General features: G+C 34.4%; 1 protein-coding gene across 2 annotated transcripts; it reads left to right on the forward strand.

Moving 5' to 3' along the window:
* The first annotated feature begins 6,555 nt into the window (after positions 1-6,555).
* LOC110937891 (beta-amylase 2, chloroplastic) lies at positions 6,556-11,307 on the forward strand. Of its 2 annotated transcripts, XM_022180350.2 has the most exons (11): positions 6,556-6,716; positions 6,821-6,866; positions 7,563-7,625; positions 8,490-8,540; positions 8,633-8,836; positions 8,913-9,098; positions 9,190-9,354; positions 9,426-9,686; positions 9,767-9,985; positions 10,525-10,744; positions 11,022-11,307. In XM_022180350.2, the coding sequence occupies exons 1-11, from the start codon at positions 6,694-6,696 to the stop codon at positions 11,042-11,044; spliced, it is 1,461 nt and encodes a 486-aa protein (XP_022036042.1). In that variant the 5' UTR covers positions 6,556-6,693; the 3' UTR covers positions 11,045-11,307. The 2 variants fall into 2 exon arrangements, with proteins under 2 accessions (XP_022036042.1, XP_022036043.1); XM_022180351.2 differs by lacking the exon at positions 11,022-11,307 and having other exon boundaries at positions 10,559-10,739.
* The last annotated feature ends 2,053 nt before the right edge of the window (positions 11,308-13,360 follow it).

Consider the following 13,360-nt stretch of genomic DNA (forward strand, 5'->3'; position numbering starts at 1 on the left):
TTTTAGAATAATATAATTTGCTCATTGTTTCAGATTATAAGCTCTATGAGATGTTTAAAGTGTTCTATTTTTCTAAAATTACACTTTCGTGACGACTTCAGTTATGTAATATTTAGGTTTTCGCTCATATGAATCGAAGTGTTTATTGATAGATCAATGATGGGTCTACATGTTATTTCTTGAATTTGCTTAAATAGAAGTACTAATTCCAAAGAAGGTTCGGATTCTGGTCCATTTTTTCCAATTTCTTAAAAAATTCAAAGTTAGTCACTGGACCCTTAGACGTGAAGCCTAAGTTTGGAAAGGACTAGAACAAAAATGATGATCTACATGGGCTTCAATAACATTAGATATTATATGTTTATGTTAAGCCACCCGCGAAACTCGCGGGATCTTAGGCTAGTTCTCACTATTATAAAACAATCTAATTACATCTTTTAAATCTATTTTCCTTAACAATTCAACCATACTTTACCCGGTAAACGAATCAGTTAGAACTTTAAAAATTACTAGTTTCACAAATGATGTAAACCATGTTGTCTATATCAATGGACCACCACCTCATTGATATAAGACCGCTTCAAATCAAGATATTCAAATAGAGTCAACCGCACCAATTTCTGGTCCAACCACTTAAACTCACAAACCAACTGATACCGAAAACGTTACTCGGTACTGATCATCCCTCACCCATCCTTCGGTCTCTTTATTGCCTATCAACCTAGGAGCCCAAAGCGGTCCAACCAAAATCCAGCCCATCACATAACGTATGAGAAAGTGATGACAACCCAAAACAAAAATGAAAGCTTCATACTTTTTTGAGTTCTTGTCTCTTTTAACACATGTTATAAAATTTTTAGGTTTTATTATTTCAAAATCCAATATTTTACACTACAAAAACCAGCATTTTATACTACACTTTTTTTTTTTGTAAAACTAATACTACGAAGCGAAAAAATAGGTGGGGGGATCCCTACGATCGGACTCACAATGATCTTTCATGAATATACCTAGAGTAGATAGGTTGTTCAATACATGTACATATTACTTAAAAAGTATACATAAGACGGTTATTTGATATCAAAGTTGAAGATTGGACCGGTAAGGGATCAGTCAGTTTTGGTTACACAAGTTATATTATTGGTTTGGAGCATTTTTCCATTAGATAAGATATGTCTCGTTTCTAAAATTAATCCGTTACTTGTTTCGTTCTCATATATTTTCCTGACACCTTAGACCCATTATAGTTTATATGAAACTAGTTTATTTGTTTAGTTTTTTATATAATTGACACAACTTGACGCATTTTACATGTCATGTATATTCGACCATCTACTATTTTGTTTTTCTAGTTATTTTTTGTTCAGCTCATTGAACCATTGAACATTTCACCAAATCCAATGGTCCTTTTTATTATCCATTTCATTTTTATAGATTTGACATTATTATACTTTAAAGATTCTTTGTAGTAAACTCATTTGACATGTTTCGCCTATTGAACCGTTTAGTTCTCTACACTCTAACACATATAAACTGTTTAACATGTTATACACATGTAACTCGATTAGTATTTAGTTAAGCCATGATATTGGTTTATACAGTTGGTCCGTGTATGCATATTAATCTACAGTTTAGGGTCGGACCGACAATCATATTTCCGTGAAAACTATTGTTAAAACCAAGATTATTAACCGTAATTAAAGTATTCGTAATGTGTTTACAAGAATGAATCAACCTCACAAATTATTCATGATTACAATATCTTTGTTCCAAATATTGAATACAAAAGTTCAAAGACTACTCATCACCAATTATGTGATAAATTGCTGATTTTTTGAAGCATGAATACTGTTTTTCTTTTTTCGACTTCTTCACTAATTACCACCATGGCAGCTCTTCACATAACACCACCGCATCAAGGAAAACAACCACAACAACATACTAATCATTCTGCAGATCATTGTTATCATCGATGTAATTTCGGTGAGTCATCTTATGGTCGTAACGATGCTAGAGATGTTGGTTATACTTGTGGTGATCACGATGGCGAAACTTGATTGTTTCATGACGGTATTGGTTATTCTTGTGGTGGCTATTCTTCTACCTCTATCACAAGCAATGTGGGATCAGCTTGGTATTCACTATAACAGAGTGGGCTTGTTTTTTGATTCACAATCGTATTTTTAGATCCAGTCAATGGGTTTTATCAACTTGGGCCAAGTCTTCAAATGTTTGAGTTACTAGTCATATTGGGCCATCTAGATCTTTTGTTTTTGGGCATGGTATATATGGTTTTGGTCCACAACATGGTTATTATCATTTTGGGTTAATGGCTGGTTTATCTTGTTTTAGCGAGAAGGTTGATTCATGGATTCCCGACTCAAGTGCCACTGCTCATATGACTGCTGACTCTTAACTCGTTTTTTACTCGGTTCCATATACTGTTTCTGAAAAAGTCCTTGTCGGAAATGGTATGTCCCTCACTATATCACATGTTGGTACCGCTTTAATTTACTTATCTGATGGTAGTCTAGTTCTTAGACATGTTCTTATGGTTTCTGGCTTAGCTAAGAACCTTTTATCGATCACTCGGTTAATGATTGATCATTCTACAACTATCATTTTCTTCCATCTTGGTCTATTTATTCAGACGCTAGACGGGCAACTTCTCCACCACACGCGTGGTAGTCCACGTTGGATATATTCACTTGCTGCTTTCCCTTCTGTCTCTCGTGAGACTTGGCATTCTCGGTTGGGCCATCCGGGTCATCCATCGGATTGTCCGAATTGGTGATAAGTTTTGGCGGGAAAATTAGCTGAGGTGAAACCACATGGTGCATGTGTCCCCCAATGGTTTCTTTTATATAGGATATAGATATAGATATAGATATAGATATAGATATAGATATAGATATAGATATAGATATAGATATTGATGGGCATATTGAACTAATAATACGTGAACCAATAAAAAAATTATATCTAATAAAAAAATATTAACAACGGAATTAATGTTGGATATAATCCGTGAACTAATAAAAAAAATATATCTAATAGAAAAACATTAACTACAGAATTAATGTTGGATATATTAAAATACTATTGTATAAAAAGAGACTAACTAAAAGATTAGATAAAGGGAAACTTACTGGAAAATCTTCATGGCAAGAGAGTTTTTGTGCTATCTGTTTTTTTAATTAAGAATGGTGGAATATATATACATACTCTTGTTTATCGTTTTAATTAAAAAGAGTATGTATTTAATAAAGTTGTTGAATGTAAACTATTAATAACATTTTAAAATTCGAAGTAAAATTAACGGTTAGAGTGGGTAATAAGCCGGTTGGGCTCGGTGACTTTGGGCTTAGGGCCTGACTTTTGGAGGTGGACTTCGGATGGGTCCGGGAATTTTTCAGTTAGAAGCTTGAAACAGCACCTGGTGGAGCAGAATCATCTGCAGCCGACTGGTGTTTTCCTGGAACTCTTGGGTTCCAAAGAAAGTGTGTTTCGTGGCTTGGAGAGCTGCTCTTAACCGCCTCCTTACGTATGACGCTTTGGCTTCCCGTAACATTCATGTTCCAGACCCGTTTTGTCGTTTGTGTGGCGTGTATCCCGAAACTGCGGAACATGTCTTCACTGTATGTCAATTCACACAAACAGTCTGGAGCTCAATATTCCAATGGTGGAAAGTTCCTGCATCCTTCCTGTTCCATGTAGAAGATATTCTTGGACTGCATTCAGCTTTGGGCGGGTCAAGAGCTAGGAAGAAAGTGGTTCAAGCGGTCATCTACATGGTTCTTTGGAGCATCTGGAGGTCGAGAAATGAAGCCATCTTTAACGAGAAAGCGCCATCAGTTTCGAAGGTTGTAGAGGAAGTCAAAACTTTGAGTTACTTGTGGATAAAAAACCGATCGAAGACGCTAGGTTTGACGTGGGAAAACTGGAAACGTTTCAATGTTGTCGGGTTGTAATGTGTCGGGTTTTGTCTGTTTTTTTTATTTCCCTCAGGTTGTATGTGCTAGCCTCTTTTTAGTTGTCGTTTTTTAATAAAGTATGATTTTGTTGGCCGTTAAAAAAAGGAGTTGAAAGAATGAGATTTTAAAGGAGGAGAGAGAAATGGTCAAATGTCAATATTAGACCAAATTTTATTGGGCATAGAGTCAAACTATAATTAATTATGATAGATAAGGATGCTCAAAGAAAATAGACTAGGGTGTAGAGAGAAAAACCCCTATTTTTTTTTTCTCGGGAACCAAAGCCCTAAGGTCATGTGTAGTCATAAAGCTCCATGTGGGCCGTTATGCGACAAGTGGCGAAACGTATAAGAGGTGGGCTTTATGAGGCTTTATATCACAAGAGGGTGTAGTGGTAAGACCACCCGTAGTGGGGCGTGGTTTTTAAAAAAAAATTGAAAAAAAAAAAACGCCTAAAAACGCCCCCAACCCATTACATGGGTCGTTTTGGGGCATTATTTTTGAAAAAAATTTTGTTTAGCGTTTTTAAAACAACGCTCAAGATCCGGCCAACCATGTTGACTAGCCAATGGGTTTGGGGTACTTGTAGTTTCCTTTTTTTTAAACCTCAAAAATAATTGTTTAATAATTGGAAGGGGCATTATTTGGGCATTATTCCCACTACGCCACTTTTGCAATAACGCCCCATGCTAACTGGACTGTCACGTGTCGAATAATGCCCCATGATGGGGGCATTATTTTGCTAAACCACTACACATGGTCTAAGGAGATTATATAACCCTTTAGTTATACATACATATGTATGTATATATACGTGTGTGTGAGTTGGAAAGAATAGTCACGCCGCTATGTATTTCGCGAGGAAAGTACAAAACCAACCCATAGCGACAGCCGCAGTGGTGTGGCCGGACGCTATGGGCATCATGGTGGATTCTGACGTTATATACCGTCCAGTAAGGAGGGGCTAATAACTTATGACATGTCTATATATGCATTTTTTTCATAAAAGTAATAATGGTTTTATGTTTCCAAGTTCCAACACATGTTAAATATTTTTTGACTTTACGTTTGCATGGTTTTAACTCAATTCTTTTTTTTTTATTTAATTTTCTTTTTTCATTCTACAACTTGTCATTTACTGTTAAAATATTGTTCTTTATTTGCTTCACGACAAAATATTCCCTGGTTCTTATCATTTTAACCACAAAAAAGCCATGAACATGCTCATAGCAGAGAGGTGTAAACTTCCTCTGAGCTTGTTTCTCCATTATTCATCTTCATCATCCTACTACCGAGATCACTACTTTGATTGTTCCTGTATGGTCGCTGCCATCACCTTCAACTTTCATTATTCTTATAGGTCGGGTCGGTTTTGGATTTGTCGGGTACTTTCGGTCCAGACCCGAGGACCGACCCGAACCCGAGTTTTGGAGAAAATATGAACCGAAAGAGGACCTATTTGCATGGTATCGGTTCGGTTCTCAGTTTTTTTTCGGGTCAGCCGAATTTTTTTCAAAATTTAAAGATCCGGATATCTACTATAATATAAGAATCCAATTTTTGAACACATGTCATTCATTGAAGATATCTTCAAATCTATACACTTATATTAACTAAATAAATAACAAATTATTATATTAACTAAATAAATAATAAATTAATATTAAATCTTATCATACTTTAATAAAATATTATCCTCAAATCTAAATTGTTAATTTAATATATTTTTAAAACAAATACCTCTCTTTCCTACTTATCTTATATTAAATATATAAATAATAAATTAATATTAAATGTTATCCTAATTTATTAAAAATATAACTTTTTTTATTATTTGGTATACAAAATTATATTTATTCAACTCGTGTAAAACGCGGGGTTTTTAAAAATATTATTTTTTATTATTTACTATACAAAGTTACATTTATATAACCCGTGTAATACACGGAGTTTTTAAAGATATAACTTTTTATCATTTGCTATGTAAAATTAGATTTATTCAACACGTGTAATACACGAGGTTTTCTAAGGATGTAATTTTTTTATTATTTGGTAGATTTTTCAACCCGACTATACACGGGTTTTTTTAAAGATACGACGTTTTTAGTATTTAATATACAAAATATATTTATTTAATCTGTGTAATACACATGGTTTTTAAAGATATAACTCTTTTTTAGATCTATTCAACACGTGTGATATACGAGCTTTTTAAGGATATAACTTTTTATTATTTGGTAGAGTTATTCAACCCGATTATACACGAGTTTTTTAAAGATACGGCGTTTTTAGTATTTAGAATACAAAATTACATTTATTTAATCTGTGTAATACACATGTTTCTAAAGATATAACTTTTTTTATTAGTTAATATATAAAATTACATTTATTTAACCCGTATAATATATATGGTTTATAATGATATAACTTTTTATTATTTAATATATAAAATTATATTTATTCAACCTCATATAACACACGGGGTTCTAACCTAGTATATGTAATATTGTAATTCATCGGTCTCAATATATTTTCAAAATTTAATTTAATTTATATTTTTAATTAATTAAAATAAATAAAGGGCAAGATATTTTGGATTTTGACCAGGCTTATAAAGGCAACTAATAATTAAATGAAGAGCGATCATAATTATTAATTACTTACCATTCTACCCACTCTTCCCCCTTCTTTCTTTGGTTTTGTTTGTCAAATCGCCGCCATGGTTCGTGAAGCAAGGTCCAGGTACGTACGTACGTACCTTATAGTAATACTATACTCTTCGTTTACATCATGTGTTCAACTGATTGATTTCGCACAATATTTGTTTCGTACGTGTTGGTGAACAGACATCCCAAACAGTCTCTTTTGAATAATCGGATGCTGCATGTGGATGTAAGATTACTATTAATCAAACCTTTCATTTATCATCTTTTCTTTTGTTTTAAACACATACGTAGTTTGTTAAAGTATATATATAGTAAAAGTTTACTGATGTTATAAAACTCAAAACCCTAATCACGCATGTTGAAAAATCCCAACCATGCGTGATTATGGTTTTTCAACATGCGTGATTAGGGTTTTTTGAGTTTTATAACGTACGTTGTACGTTAGTAGTCTTAGAGCATTCACATCCAATCCACTAAAAATATACATACATTCCACTAAAAAACAACTCCTATATCAATATATTTTCACTAAAAACAAATACTTTTTCTCTCTCCTTTTCAATATATATTACATTTTCTCTCTCCTTCACTCACAACCACTTTCAATATATATTAAAAAAGTATAGGGGGTGAACAGTGTCCCCCCAATGGCCCAAATATACAGATGAACAGTAACATTTTTTCTCTCTCCTCCACTCACAACCACTTTTTATACTTCTTATATTTTAAAAATCCCCCACTTGGTTGATTATGGTTTTTGCAATTAGAGAGTTGTTTCAAGTAAATAAACTTTTATCAATGAAGGAATTCCGATTCAAGTTATATATAGCCTGTGGTGTACTATGTTTCAGTCTTTTGAATATCCTATTGATTGCATAATGAATCTGACCAGGAGTTTAATTGTATGTTATTTTTTGTTTAGCGGTCGTGTTCCAAAAAGAGGCGTTTAACACAACAAAGATGTCATACCTCGTCTGATCAGGATGTAAGTACCTAGTAACAATCAAATAACTTATCAAACAAGGATTCCAGATTCAAGTTTTTGTGAATATCGAGATAATCTTGTAACGACTATAGCTGTTAATAGCGAGCATAGCACCCGCTATAGCGAATAGTGTAGCGCTCATGTGTCGCTATATAGCTGGTAGCGACAAATAGCGAGATTTTTGTAATTTTGTAGTTTTTTAATATTTTTTTGGTAAAATATACATATAAAATATTTCTAAAATTTTCTTCTAGTGTATCGCTAAACATAGGGCTGTAAACGAACCGAACGTTCAGCGAACAGTTCGTGAACCGTTCGGCGGGAAGTTCGTTTATGTTCGCTCGTTTAATAAACGAACGAACATGAACAAGAAATTTCGTTCGATTAGTTAAATGAACGAACATGAACAGAGGTCTCATTTCCTTAATGAACGAACACGAACATAAAATCTTGTTCGGTAAGTGTTCATGAACCGTTCGTGAACACATTTATTTCCTTAACGAACGAACACAGACAAGGCCTTGTTCGTGTTCGTTCGGTTCGTTTACAGCCCTAGCTAAACATGAAATAGTGTCCGCTATTCATCACTATTCGCTATCGACAACTATGGTAAAGACCTTTTCATATATAACACAGGAAGTAAAGTATAATTAATGTTTTATTCTCTATCTTTACAAGATTATTGATTCGATTTTTGCAAGATGAATGAGATTAATGTTGTTGTTATTATTATTATTATTATTATTATTATTATTATTATTATTATTATTATTATTATTATTATTATTATTATTATTATTATTATTATTATTATTATCTTCATGGTTTTGATCATCACGAGTTTATGCTGACATTGTCTCAAAGGCTTGGGATTTCACTGGCACACCGTATGTTCCTGTTTATGTTAAGCTACCGGTGAGTCTGTCAATGTATTCCTTTTACTCTTAAAACACTTGCTTACAATCTCAGTATTTGATCTTGTTTTGTTTTTTATATTTGAATTCCAGTTGGGGATCATTAACATGGAGTGTGAGCTGGTTGATCCTGATGGCCTTAGGAAACAACTAGAAACACTCAAGTCGGTTGATGTTGATGGGGTAATGGTTGATACATGGTGGGGAATTGTTGAGGCCAACAATCCCCAACAGTACAACTGGAAAGGTTACAAGCAACTCTTTTCGATTGTGCGTGAGTTGGGTCTTAAGTTACAGGTTTGTTTTCCGTAGTGCATCTAATTTTTTAACTGTTTTGTAAACCCAACGAACGACGAATATGATTTGAGTTCAGGTTGTGATGTCATTTCATGAAGCTCGTGATGATGACGTTCGTATTCCATTACCTAAATGGATTAAAAAGATTGGTCTAGAGAACGACAATATCTATTTCACAGACGGAGATGGAAGCGTAAACACTGAATGCCTTACTTGGGGAATTGACGAGGAGCCTGTTTTGCGAGGCCGTACTGCTGTTGAGGTATTAAGTTTTGCTAATCACAAACGGTGTATGCATGCGTACATTCAAAATAAAAATGATAAATGTTGCGTTTTGTGCATGGTATTTGCAGGTATACTTTGAGTATATGCAAAGCTTTCAGGATGAATTTAGTGAATTCTTCAACACTAGAAGCATTTCCAGGATTCAAATTGGATTAGGGGCTCGTGGAGAATTGCGTTACCCGTCCAACCATGTAAAAAATGGTTGGAAATATCCTGGTATCGGTGAATTCCAGGTACTTGCGTAAAAATAATAAAGAATCATCATCATCTTCTTTTATTTTACAATACATGTTTTACCTTGCAGTGCTATGATGAATACCTACGTAAGTGTCTTAAGAAAGCCGCAGAAGCAATAGGAATTCCAAAGTGGGGTAGCCCACCTGATGGTGCGGGCTCTTATAATGACGAACCTGAGGATACCGATTTCTTTTGTAAATGTGGTGATTACAATAGACCGTATGGCAGATTTTTTCTGAATTGGTACTCCCAGTATCTCATTGATCATGGCGACAGGGTACTAACCAAGGCCAAATTGGCCTTTGGAGATACTCCCGTTTCTGTGAAAGTAAGTCGGTTGTTCCACACTGGTCAATTGTTTTCTTACATCTCCTATTTATTTATTTGAAAGTTTTCATGGATGATCAGTTACCAGGCATTTATTGGTGGTACGAAACTAACAGCCATGCAGCTGAAATGACAGCTGGATATTACAACTCGGTCACCCGTGATGGATATGCTCCAATTGCTTCAATGTTAAAGAAGCATGAAGCTGCTTTAAACTTCACATGTGTTGATCTGTCTACAGTAGACGAACAAAAAGACTTTCCGGAAGCAAAGGTTGATCCTGAAGGGTTAGTTTGCCAGGTAGTGTAGATAGGTGTTAATTTTAAACTGGTGAAATTTTGGGGTTATTTTTTTTAGAGAAAATTACAAAATTAGCCAAGAAAAAAGTCAAATTACCAATCTAGCCACCTCATGCGTCCTTGGAAGGCCACTCACAGATCCCAAGTCTTCTGATGCGTCTGCATGGCCAAGTATTGCGTCCGCCAATCCCCAACTGACACGTGGAAAGACTCATCCCATCCCACTCACATGAAAGACTCATCCCATGCGTCCGCGGCTCATCCCATGCGTCCGCGGACTCATCCCATGCTTGAAAGACTCATCCCATGTTTGAAAGACTCATCCCATGCGTCCGCAGGCTCATCCCATGCGTCTGTGGCCACGTGTCTATTTTTTATTGGGTTTCTCCCCAAGGACTCATCCCATGCTTGAAAGACTCATCCCATACATGTGAGTGGCCTTCCAAGGACGCATGAGGTGGCTAGATTGGTAATTTGATTAAAGTCTTGGCTAGATTGGTAATTTTCTCTTTTTTTAACAATTTTTGAAACAAATTTTAGGTGCTGAATGCTGCATGGGATGCTGGTATACCAGTTGCAGGTGAAAATGCACTTCCATGCTATGATAGTGAAGAGTACGACAAGATATTAGAACATGTAAAACCAAGAAATGTTCCAGGTTTTATGCGTTTGTCTGCTTTTACCTACGATAGGCTCAATCAAGATCTCCTTGAAGAAGACAACTTAAAGGAATTTCAACTGTTTGTCAAGAGAATGCACGGTAATTTCTCTCCGTCCATCTGATATATTATGTTACTTTGTTGAATGTGCATATTTAATTGATCTAATACGCTTTTAAGTTCAAATTAAATGTTTTATAAAACCATGTGTTGTGTATAATCTTTTGATTTACAAAGTAGTAAATACATGTATGTATGTTAAGGCCAGATGTTCCACAATACATCTTTTTTGTATCAGTGTCTATGCATTAAAGTTTCACTTAAATCCCTGATATGGTGATGAGCCTTGTCTAATAATTATTTTGTTCCCATAAACAGGTGAGGATGAGGAGGATCTTTAAAACTGAATCCATATTTACCGTTTAAGCTGTTTTGCAACTTACCTTTGTGTCACGGGCTAAATATTTGAAGGTCGGAATGTTATGGGTTGTGCTTGAACACTTGGGTTACTGGCTAGTCCGGGACTTTATCCGGGACGGTCTCAACGGATAAGGTGGACATGCCTAGTCGTGTCTATGCGACGAACGCACCAGAACTTAAGTTATGATACAGTGATATGCCATATTTAAGTTGAAATCTTTTGAAAATCTTGCTTTTAACGATCTATTTGCCCTTGCGTTATGTTTTCTGTTAAATTCCCCTTTTTTCGGTGTGTACTGTATATGTAGCATCGGGTGCTTTGCAGTGATACTGATTGTCGTATATCATATTCGCATACCTCTCGGGCAAAGAAGGCTGAGAGAACTGTATTAAATTAAATTTAAATTCACATACCATAAGGTTGTGAAGTGGGCGCATTTTGATCATTTTAGGTAATATTGATTAGTATTTAGTATAACCACCCTTGCTAAAATATGACACGATCTTAGAGGTGGCGGGCTCGTCCGTGATAGTATCACGGAACGGAACAACGCGTGGAACTTTCATCTCCCCCACCCCGCCTCCTGCATATAACGCGTGATGCTATAACGCAATTCCATTTTCGTGATATTTTCAACGCGTTATTGTTTTTGTTTTGTGAGTGTAATTGTTGGTTGGGGGGAAATTGTTGGGTGTGGTGGTGAGTGATGACCACCCCCACTACAAAAAGGTTGTGAGTGATGGAAAAATGGTCGATGACATGGCGGAACTTGATTGGTGCTTGTGAGTGATAGAATTCTATCACTAGTGAACCACCCCCCTCCCCTTAGTTAAGATCTTCATAAGGGTTTTTTTTTTTTTTTTTAATTTTTTTTTTGTGACTATGAGTTTTTTTTGTTACCCTTTTCTTTTATGAGCATTTATATGACTGCTTTAATCTTCATACTTTAACTCGTAGCATTCCCGGGCTTCTATTTGGCCCATGAACACAGCAGCCCACAACGTTACAAAAGTAAAGTAACATAAAGAAATAAAATAAAGTACTAAATATGAACAACGTTACAAAAGTAAAGTAACATCTATACTATATAATAAAAGAAATCTGTTTTGGGACACTTGTCATTCTCTCATTTAATTGATTAAAATTATTAATAATACTAATAGTAATATTTAATTTAATCTAATACAAATAATAATAATATTTAATCTAATTCAATACAAATTCCTATTATTAATTCAATTACCTATTGTTAAACTAAAACTTCAATAGAATCTTAAATCCTAGCTAAACAAGTTTTGAAATTCATAATAATATTAATATGTTAGACTAAATATTGATATATATAACTAAAATTATTATCAATAATATTAATAATAGGTTTAGAATCAAATACAAAGATTCAAAAAATAAGAAGGCGTACAAAGGGTATCAAATAGACTTTGATTGACCTCATTCAAACGACATTAGAGCCGTCTTATCGAACTCTACGACATTAATTAATATGTACGAGTTGATGGGTTACATTTGTATTAACTCATTTATGTCAATATGGTATGTAAATGTCTCTGTCTTTGTTTTGCATTTACAGGAAATATCTATACTATATAGTTTAAGTTAATCAACCCGTGTAACACACGGGGAACTAATCTAGTAAAGAAATAAAATAAAGTACTAAATATGAAAGTGACCTACATATGTTGTCTTTTGACCACATAGTTTTAATCAGGTTAATTTCAAAGTGATGCTGATAAACTAATATCAAAGTAAAGCTAGGTTAACCACATAAGTTTAAGAGTTTAACCAAAAATGCATTCATATACGGAGTTGACAAAGGAAGGGATCAAAAGTAAATCTAAATTTTATGCCCTAAACAGGGATAGGTGGTGTGATTGTAACATTTGTATGTTTGTTTAGGATTTTCAGCTTCTTGCTGGCCCGACTTTAGCTTTTAATAAAAGTGCATCATTAAAAAAATAGTATTTGTCATATCACAAAACACAACTTATATAGCAAAATCTCATTATTGGATTGAGATTACATGTAAACAGATAAGTTTTATCTCATGCCGGTTATTTTGCCTCAAAACCAGAATATTGTGATTCTCAAAATAAATACAAAATAGCACATTTTTGGATTTTATGATTAAGTTATATGAGTCTTATAAGTTTGAACCATATAATCAGGGCCGTCTCCGAAAAAGATTAAAAAAAAAAACTAGGCCTCGGACGAGACAACAAAATTAGACCCACTACTTATAATATAAACTCATCAATTATATAATATGAAACCACAATAC

This window comes from Helianthus annuus, chromosome 4, assembly GCF_002127325.2.
Source record: "Helianthus annuus cultivar XRQ/B chromosome 4, HanXRQr2.0-SUNRISE, whole genome shotgun sequence".
Classification (NCBI taxonomy): Eukaryota; Viridiplantae; Streptophyta; class Magnoliopsida; order Asterales; family Asteraceae; genus Helianthus; species Helianthus annuus.

Excerpts from the sequence above, each read along its gene's own strand:
- LOC110937891 (XM_022180350.2), top strand. The coding sequence starts at position 6,694 with ATGGTTCGTGAAGCAAGGTCCAG. Across the intron at positions 9,099-9,189 it reads GAGGCCGTACTGCTGTTGAG|GTATACTTTGAGTATATGCA; the intron begins GTATTAAGTTTT and ends TGGTATTTGCAG. Across the intron at positions 9,986-10,524 it reads CTGAAGGGTTAGTTTGCCAG|GTGCTGAATGCTGCATGGGA; the intron begins GTAGTGTAGATA and ends AACAAATTTTAG.